At 36.2% G+C, this 10,303-nt stretch overlaps 1 protein-coding gene across 1 annotated transcript; it reads left to right on the forward strand.

Annotated features, from left to right (window-relative positions):
- Nucleotides 1-3,065: 3,065 nt before the first annotated feature.
- Nucleotides 3,066-6,968, forward strand: LOC103980656 (SKP1-like protein 1). Its single transcript, XM_009397110.3, has 2 exons — nt 3,066-3,511; nt 6,591-6,968. The coding sequence occupies exons 1-2, from the start codon at nt 3,200-3,202 to the stop codon at nt 6,762-6,764; spliced, it is 486 nt and encodes a 161-aa protein (XP_009395385.1). The 5' UTR covers nt 3,066-3,199; the 3' UTR covers nt 6,765-6,968.
- Nucleotides 6,969-10,303: the final 3,335 nt, after the last annotated feature.

Consider the following 10,303-nt stretch of genomic DNA (forward strand, 5'->3'; position numbering starts at 1 on the left):
TTTAATTTGTTTGGAATATAACAAATAAACAAGGAAATCTCTCAAGGATTCTTCTGTACATAGTATTCTGACTCAAATCCTTTCTATCTCTTCCTATATGTAGACTGATGACACATCACCTTCAGCAAAGCCAAATGATCATAGGAATGAATAGGTCCAATAAAAGGACTTAAGATAACCAATCGTTATTAAGCTGCACTTAAAGGCAGCAAACAACTGGTCATAGTATAGAAGACAAAGAAATGTATAGGAATCGGTGGCAGTATGAAATACTATGCAGGGAAAGATATATACTGGGTTTGACTCTTTATCTTACAAGAGGAGATCATATATAGTGTCCAACTTTCATGAACAAAAATACTTTTAGAATAGATCACATAAGATAAGAGAAGTGATAAGATCATTTAGTTTCATATTAGTTGAGGAGTATGGAAAAAAGGACTCATAAGTTCGTCAGATCTCTCTTACCCTTAGAGACACCTTTAGGAATTACTATATTCCAAAAAGGATAAAATCGTACGAGTACGCTCATTGTTCAAAGCGGATAATTCTTTGGGAGCCTACTCATCGCACCAATGACTGACTGACTAAATTATCCATTATCAAGAAAACATGGATCCAATACTAGTTAACTGATCATCTTGGAAGGAAACGTCATAAAAAAAAAAATGACAATACAATAGTGTGAGAGTTGATAGTAATATTATTGATGGTTGGAAGAGTTTAGTTGAGTGATTTATTTAATAAAAAAGTTGAGATTTAGATACCAATTAATAGGAATAAGAGAGATCTAAAATTATTCTCATAGTACAGAAATCAAAATTATAAGTCATTATATGAAGTAACAAATAAAAGTGATAGAATATAGAATAAGATGTAGATCAAATATTTTCTAAAATTAGTTTGGTTTTATAATAAGAAGACCAAAATTGATAATATTTATTTATTAAAATAACTAATAAAAATTATATAAGAGAAGAAAAAAAATTAATTTAATTAAAAAAGTCCCTAAAAAAGTTTATCATGATGAGTTTTAGAAAAAAATAAAATATATCCATTAATTACATCAATATTATAAAAAAAATAATTTTTTTAGTTTTTCATATTAATACAGACAAATTAGAAGCATTCTTATTATGCAAGCAAAGCAAAGCAAATCTAGCATGCATGTATGAAACCTAATCTGAATAATTCTGATACCAAATGTCATAATTTGATTTGATTGAATGACTAATTTCATCTATCATATTTTTATAAATTAATTTGAGTCTTAACCCGTTAATTTGCACTCTCATCACACATCACACAAGAAAAGTTTACATAGATTTACTTTACTATCACTTATCATACTGCAAAAAACACAAAAACAAAAACATTATCAGACTGCGAACTGAACTCCACAGCACACGCTGAAAAAGCAGACGCCTTTTTTTATAGGAAAAGTAATCTTTAACTGACACGTTTGCAGTTCGTGGCATACTCGGCGTGAGGGAGAGTAATTACCTGTATATACCTGCCTAAAGTCAATGATTTCGTATTTCGTAGTATATATAATCATAAATATTACAAGTATAATTCTGTAATTATACTTGCAATACTAATTGAAGCTCTAATTAACATCATTCATTGTGTATTATAATGATAAAAATATTAATAGCAATGCACTATTAACAAGTAGCAGTTGACCGAGCACATGGCACGTCATGATGTCCAATTCGCTCACAAGGCTGGTTGCTGTCCCGTAACTTGCAGCTGATGCGTTTACATGCAGCGTAAAAGACTCCAGCTTCAAAGCATGTGAGTTCGAGAAAAGAAACCTAATGATCGTTTTTGCTCGATTAGCTCTCCTACGTATTATACGGTACAGCACAATCCAAACTGTCCAATAGTTCAGCCGATCACCGCCCGGATTAGACCTCCGACACCATCACGATCGCTGCGTGGTGGTCGGCACGGCAGGCGCGACAAAAAGGTTCCGGTCGCGTGCTGCCCACTGCGGTCCATGAAAAGAAGAAGGAAAAGCTGCTTTGCGTTGGGTGTCATGTTATATAAGGGCATGCAGAAGCACCGGGAACAAACGAAGCTCCGAGGGGGGAATTAAGACCGCACCGCAGCTTGACGAGGGAAATCAAGATGGAGGGAGAGAAGCGGCTGAAGAGAGAGGAAGAGATCGTGGAGATCGCTTTGGCTGCAGCTGCAACTGCGCTCTTCGTTTCAGGACTCAAGAAGCTTCTACCTTGTGTGCTACACCAATGGCCTTTGGCTCTCCTAGTGGCTCCACCCCCATTTCTCTTGCTGCTCTTAAACCTTATTATCGCGTCCATCGTGGTAATCTCCATCCAGCCTAATCTGGGGAGAAGGCGAGGGAGAAAGACGAAGAAAAAGAGCGGCGGTAGGGGATCCAAGAGCTCGAGCTATGCAGCTTCGGTGGGGGTGGGGGAGGAGGAGGAGAAGCAGAAAGGAGGCTTCGAACCGCAAGAAGAAGGAGATGCCGAGGAGCTGAATGCACGAGCCGAGGCGTTCATCATGGCTTTTCGAAGACAACTTCGGCTGGATTCCTTCTCATCCGGCGTTCGCCGAACCAAGGTGGAAGCGCCGCCCCGTTGACGTGGCTATGGGTTTGCTGTTTGGAGTTCGAGATGGAACTCGAAGAGCTTCCAGTTTGCTTAATTCATGTTCTTATGGCAGTGCATGTTGGTGTTAATCTGAGTTGAGTTAATTAAGCATGTCCAGAGCCATTGATGGAAAGTTTCACATATTTTCTTTGAATTCCATCGACTTCAATCATTATATATATATATATATATATATATATATATATATATATATATATATATATATATATATGTGTGTGTATATATGTGTGTGTATATATATATGTGTATATATATGTATATATGTATATATACATGTATGTATATACATATATATATATATATATATATATATATATATATATATATATATATATATATATATATATATATATATATATATATATATATCACGAGAGAAATAAAACAGTACGAAAAAAAGAAAAAAGAGGAATTTTGCCCTACCAATAAATTTAAAGGCTCTCCAACTTTGGTCGGCCAAGCCGGATCGGATAGCGCTGGTCTCGATCTGTACATTTAGGGCTTCGTCTTCTCTCCATCGCGATCCCTTGTTGCGTCAGGTTCCATATCGTGAAGCGGCGGCCATGGCGAAGATGATCACGCTCAAGAGCTCCGATGGCGAGGTGTTCGAGGTCGATGAGGCGGTGGCCATGGAGTCGCAGACGATCAAGCACATGATCGAGGACGACTGCGCTGAGAACGGCATCCCGCTTCCCAACGTGACCTCCAAGATCCTTGCCAAGGTCATCGAGTACTGCAGGAAGCACGTCGACGCCTCTGCTGCTGCCGCCTCCAAATCCTCTGATGACTCTTCCAAGCTCGCCGACGACGAGCTCAAGTCCTGGGATGCCGAGTTCGTCAAGGTCGATCAGGCTACCCTCTTCGACCTTATCCTGGTGAGATCCCTGACCGATTCCGTTTCTGTCATTGCTTTTCCCCTTTTCTATTCCTTGTTCGCTTCTAAACTGATAGGTCCGTTTTGGTTTCCTAATTTACACGCTTTCATTAATGTATATGTAGATGGATTACTTATTAGATCTATATTCATATTTTAGACGTATAGTATTTATTGCTTATCAACAAATGTAGGGAAATTTGACGAAAATGTCGAGATAATTTTCATTGTTATCTATTTCTGGCTAGTCCATGAGATTTAATCTGACGCTGATGGTCACTTGTGAAATTGGGAAACAATACATCATCATGATCTGTTGTGTTTGCGTTGGCATTTAGTGTCGAAAAGGCTGATTTTGCTGCCGCTTGGTGTTCCATTACTTGCGATTTCAGTATCGTTAATATTTCGTTCATGGGAAATTTGACAATGCCACATCTTTTTGTTTTGTACTCTTTATCTGGCTGAAGAACTGTCTCAGATAGGTCTTTAATCTTTAGGAGTAACAAATGCAATGTTGGAATCCTACTTTCTGTTAAATGCATAGGTATTTGATACTTTATCTATATTTCAGTCTCTTTGTTTTTGTAATTCTTTCTTATTTCAGTATCATTAATATTTCGTTCATGGGAAAGTTGACAATGCCACATATTTTTGTTTTGTACTCTTTATCTGGCTGAAGAGCTGTCTCAGATAGGTCTTTAATCTTTAGGAGTAACAAATGCATTGTTGGAATCCTACTTTCTGTTAAATGCATAGGTGTTTGATACTTTATCTATATTTCAGTCTCTTTGTTTTTGTAATTCTTTCTTATATTTAATCAATTTGGAAAAGAGTCATCCTAGATTGTCTGCATGATTAATCCTGAGAACACTAGTTTGCTTCTGTTACCTTTTTTTTAACTTAATGTTGCTATATTATAATTATTGACTGTTTTCATATCAGGATCTTTGCTTTGTCTTTCTCTCTCGGTTAAGTTGTAAACCCAGCTAGTTGTCTATCTATTAGTTTAGCTTTTGCTTGTTGTGTAGAGAATTGCTCATACATGCACACGCTCACGTACACATGCGTCCATGCACAGGAATATGCATGCACTCACACATGCACATACACAAACACCATATGCACAAACATGCGCCCACTGCGTACCCATGCATATGCGCATGCGTACATGCACACACACACACACACACAATAGTCTCTTTGGTTTGATCTTCATCTACAAGCTACTTGAATCATTGGAGTTAAGCTTCTGAAGTGCCATATAATCCTAAAATCTCTGCAATCAGTCTTGGAAGGAGTTTGTATATATATTTTGAGTGAGGTTTTAGATTGGAACAAGCTTGTGAGGGCTTCAGATTATCTAACCTATGGGCTTTCTTTTTGTCAAGTAAGTGCTCGTATAACAACATGCTTGTGAGGGTTTGAGATTATTTATCCTAAGGGTTTGTTTGTTTATACATGTGTCTTTTAAGCCAATAGTGTTGCTTTTCTGAGAGTTATTTTAAACTCTTAGTCTAACTTACCATAGTAGTAGTGCAAGATGTGGGTAACGATTGTAAAGCATTACCCTTATAGACATGTTGATGGTTGATGGAACCCCAGATGTGGGTAACGATTGGTTTAATACAGCATCACTAATTACTAATCATTAATAGACTAAAGTCATTCGTAGATCACTTGATGGTTGATAGTGGCATCAAATACTGAACAGTGATACTGTTCATTGATAGCTTTTGGGTAATAAAATCATCTGTTGCAAAGTACAATCTTGGACAGCAATCATTGGTCATTGTTGGACCATAATGAAACATAAGGTAATAGTGTTAAGATCTTTGATCATTAAAAATTCTTGGTTGCCTCTATAATTAGTGGTTTAAATTCTATTATTAACATCTTTTAGTAAATAAATGTTTGAGCTTAGTGTTATTTGACGACCATTAGATTCTTAGCATGGATCATGAATTTGCAAACTTGTGGATGTGTAATACACCAATCTTATTAGCCCCACACTGCCTGTGGGCTAAGCTTTATATAGCATTATCAATTATGGTAATATTGCCCATATGGTTTCATGCTCAAGTTGCAGCAAATATGCTATCAGAGCAACAACCATATCTAGCACATTGGCCATGTTGGGACTGATTACAGATTTTGATGAATCTTTAGTGTAGCAAAAACATGATGCGGTGGTCATAGAGCTTCCAAACTCCACATCACCTATGTGAGGTTTTGGTTATCCAAGTTTGTGCATGATATATGTTTGACCTAAGGAGCGTGTTAGGAATTTAAGTGGGGGAGATTTTCTAATAAATTTGGTACATGCAAATCTATATTTATATGTATCAATCTGCAGGGGTTTAGTTTGACTAGGGAAACCCATTGAAAATGGATCTGCTAACATGGGTTCTACAGTCACTCTTCCAATTCATCCCTTGGTTTCACCAGCATGGAAAAAAAAAAGAATTAATGTGTTTTAAAAATGTAATCACCGGAAGAGCAACTGAAAATAATGTTTTTTAACAAGGATTTAATATCATAATGAACACCTTTATTTGTCAAAATCTTCGTTACTCCTCAACTCTAGTGTCTTATGTTAATATATAATTGGATTTTGTCTTTTTTTTGTTTGTTTTTTTCTAAATTTTTTGTGTTTCGAAATGTTTGCACAGTAGGACTGCATTAGGATGGTTGACTGCCGGTTGGTAGGTGATCATCAATTACAGTTTGATCATGAATCACTTGGTAGGTTGTTGATCAATTGCAGACTATTATTAGTGATGGCTGATCATTGTAATCGACAATATCCCTAACGAGAGCGCTTGTTTGAGGGAGAAGACCTCATGGGGATAATCTAGAGGCAAAAGTTTCATTTCTTGAAATAAAAAAGGGAGTAAAACATTATGTCTTGAGGGATTGCAACAAAGCTCATACACCCTAGTACTTATAGGCTTATGATGAAGTGGGACCAAAAGCCCCTTAAACAAGGCTGTCTCTCTTCTTTCCTTCACCCCTATTTGGTGTCAGCTATATATACATTGTGCATTGTGTTTTTGGCCCTAATGATTTGGTGGTGTATACAGGCTGCAAACTATCTGAATATTAAAGGGCTGCTGGATTTAACTTGCCAAACCGTAGCTGACATGATCAAGGGGAAGACACCGGAGGAGATCCGTAAAACCTTCAACATCAAGAACGACTTCACCCCTGAGGAAGAGGAAGAGGTGCGGAGGGAGAACCAGTGGGCCTTTGAGTGATGAACACTCCGCGCTCTCCAGACGTCCTTCTCATCCTTCGAGTCATAAGCAGTCGTGATGGATGTTTTTGGGGTAATTTCGAACCTTTTGTTGATCATTAAGCAGGGAGTGCTCTATGTCTCATGTAGTTGGAAACTATGACGACCAACAACTATAACCCTCTTTGACGAACAATTTGCAATTTACATGGATAATTCTGTATCACTTTGCTAGCAGCGGCAGCAATCAGGAACTAATTTATGGAGTTACTATAAAAAAAATGGTAGGTATAGATTTAATAGATTATGAAAAATATTTTAGATGCCACAGGTAAAAAAAATATATTTTAAATTAGAAATAAAGATTTAAACATACCTAATTTGATTATTTCTTACATTGTTTTGTAATTTTGAATGTTAACAGTATCTTAGGAAACTTAGTTATATCTGCACTTATAAAGTATTTTCGAAAGCTAATCGTACCCTACACAAATATAAGGATTAATTATAAATTATCTTATTTAATATTTTGATCCTTATATTTGTAAAAATAAAATATTTAATCTCATTTTTCTTTCATACTATCGATTTTACTAATAAAAATATTATAATTGCAAAATTTTAACACATGTTAATTTTATAAAATCGATAAGGTGAAGAGAAATATAATTAAATATTTTATTTTTCCAAAGATTGAGATGCTTAAGATAATCAATTATATAAGATAATCTCTAATTAATCCCAAATATAAGAACATTAAACTTTTACAGAAATAAAAAAAGACATGTTAAAGAAATTTCCACGAGAAACACTCTGTTCCAACCTGCGTATTCAATTTAAAAGGAATCATGCATGCATGTGTATCAATCATCTGGCTTTATCTTTGAGATGAGTTTGAATACTTCTCATACAACAAGAATGTTCTAGTTTGTCCCAATCAAAAAAATCCACAGGCATAATTCAGATAATTACATCATCCCACATGCTCCTTTTATCGGAAGGAAGCTAGCTTTTAGTTTTGCTTTTTGGATTTCTTGGGTGGGTTATCAACGTCTTCTTCACTTTCATCAGAAGAGCCTTCAATGACTTCGACTTCATCAGGAACGTCATTCGGTGCATTATGCTTGGTGATGTAGTCTTTCAGAATAGCCATACTCTGGTCTTTCATTGTAACCAGCTGTTGGGAGAGAATGCCAGCATTCGAACAAACAGAAAACGTCTCTGAGCCAAGATGAAGTGTTGCCTTTACTCTGGGTTTAGAATCCACAGCATCATTAAGTTGACCTTCCATTATAGACAGATCTGCATGTTACATTGAAGAAACAAAACTGTCATGCATATAAGTATTCAAAATTCTTGTATGTACTTATTATGAGAGCAATAGTGGTCTGTGCATGGCATTTTATCATATTACCAATCCTAAATAATGTCTAGAGAAAACTGCTATTTGGTTTACTGCATGTTGTGTGCTATGTTGATGACCATAAAATTTACATGAAATCTTATGAGGATTGCTGGTATTTTATCCAATGATTAATTCCTTAATTGCGAGACATACTAGGCATCACATTTCAACAAATAATCTGAGAAGTTGATAGGACAGATGAAAAGAGCTAGTCTATTGAACTAAGCAGAAAGGGATTCACAGTCCCTTAAAAGTTAGATAAAGCTAAACTATTCTTGTGCCGTTCACATCCTGTCCGTGATTTCTAGACACTTCAGACTGGTTTTATTTGACTTTTGCAGAATAGATTTTTAACGATATACCTCAGTTTTTATTTGTGTTAGTCATCAGCAACTGAAAACTAAATAATCAATCAGAAACCAAACAGCTTAAAAATGGGTGTGCAGGTAACTAAAACTTTTCACTACAAAGAGCACAGAAACTTATGTTCAAAATTCTTCAAACGAAAACTTCCAACATGAATTTTTCCAAAAGCATGCTAAGAAATGAATACCACAGTACCGATCTTAAAAATACAGTGAAGTTGACACGTATTACTCTTCCATATTCTTAGTCACAAAACAATGAGCTGTACAATCCTAGTTTCTCGCCTCTCACTTCTACAGACCATCAGGATTACCATATTTCATATCTTTCAACTCCTAAAACACAGAATTTAAAGAAAAAAAAAGGAGAAAATCTTACCCTGATATTCCACTTACTCCGGCCTTTTCAATGGATACACTGGGGTAATTAAAATTTCTCTATCTGCTTGAAAGCAAAGCAGAAAAAACAATGCAGGCTAAAGTTAGTGTTCAAAAACCTTTCTGAACTAGTCATGATGCAGTGAATCACTGAATCTAACAGTTACAATACTCATGTACATAAACAAATTTGAGCTCATACATATTGTGCATCATGGTATATATATCATCTAAAAATTCTACGCCAGGGTGAGGTACAGTATGAATGAGATTGATCCTTCATCGTGAATCCTGAAATCAAGTTCTTATGAACCCTTTCACGTCCGTCGTGATCATCTATGTACATTTAATTACTGCATTGGTTCCCTTGCTGCCTAACTGATCCTGCATATTCATCTACTGATAATGCAGCCTTTCCCTAAACAAATTAACCACTGCAGCTGCTTAAATCTTATCCTGCAATCAACTGTACTCATCATCATAAGCAACCTCATCCTTTAATCAAAACACTGCCTTGTCATCCTTTTCATTCACTGGCATCCTATTCCCACTACCTTTGTTGTCAACTTAAGCACCAGTACAGACAGTCCTGATTACAACAATCATGCAAACCCTCCTCTTTGCCTGTCACCATTCGTCCCCTCATCAAACACCAAAGTTGCAGAATTGATGAATGCTGGCAACTTTTGCAGAACTAACAGTAAATTGCCATAATCAAAGCTCCAGTTGCTGACTATAATCAATCACCATCACTGCAGAACCCACTTTTCACTTGACCATAATACCACGGGAAGCTACAATATTCTGATTCTTTAATGTATCATTCTATTCATCACAATGAGACATAGGTACTTCACTTGGCTACATCAGAGCCTTGAAGTGAGAACAGTTTGCTTTCGCTGAATCTATCACTTAATTTGGCTGCGATAACAATGCCAAAGCAAAGTATTACCAACAGATCGGAGCCACCACATTCATAAGCACCTGCAATTTGTTGTTACAGCTAACTTTCCTACCGACAAGAACAACTTCTCGTCTTCAGATAAGAAGACGAAGCATATGTCAACATTGTTTGAGGTTTCAATTAATTTAACTTTTCCCATTATATATAACCTCACTCTCAATCTACCATGGTCCAGTCACCAGCTATTTTAAGCAGGCAATGCATAAGTATCATTCCAGAATTGAACTTCATAAAAATTACAGGATAATGGTAGACTTAGATTGGTGTGACATGAAGAAAACTAGCTTTCTACCATTTAGTGGCTCCACAAGACACGGAAACTGCTTTAATCAGATCATTTGTCAAACCTTAATTTTCATTCGGATTAGGGTTTAGTATACTTACGATGGTTTCCACTAAATGAAACATAGTATTGATCAAATTTCTCAATTTGATGGTCATAAACAAAA

This window comes from Musa acuminata, chromosome BXJ2-4 (assembly GCF_036884655.1).
Source record: "Musa acuminata AAA Group cultivar baxijiao chromosome BXJ2-4, Cavendish_Baxijiao_AAA, whole genome shotgun sequence".
NCBI classification, from domain to species: Eukaryota; Viridiplantae; Streptophyta; class Magnoliopsida; order Zingiberales; family Musaceae; genus Musa; species Musa acuminata.

Excerpts from the sequence above, each read along its gene's own strand:
- LOC103980656 (XM_009397110.3), top strand. The coding sequence starts at position 3,200 with ATGGCGAAGATGATCACGCTCAAGAGCTCCGATGGCGAGGTGTTCGAG. Across the intron at positions 3,512-6,590 it reads CCCTCTTCGACCTTATCCTG|GCTGCAAACTATCTGAATAT; the intron begins GTGAGATCCCTG and ends TGGTGTATACAG.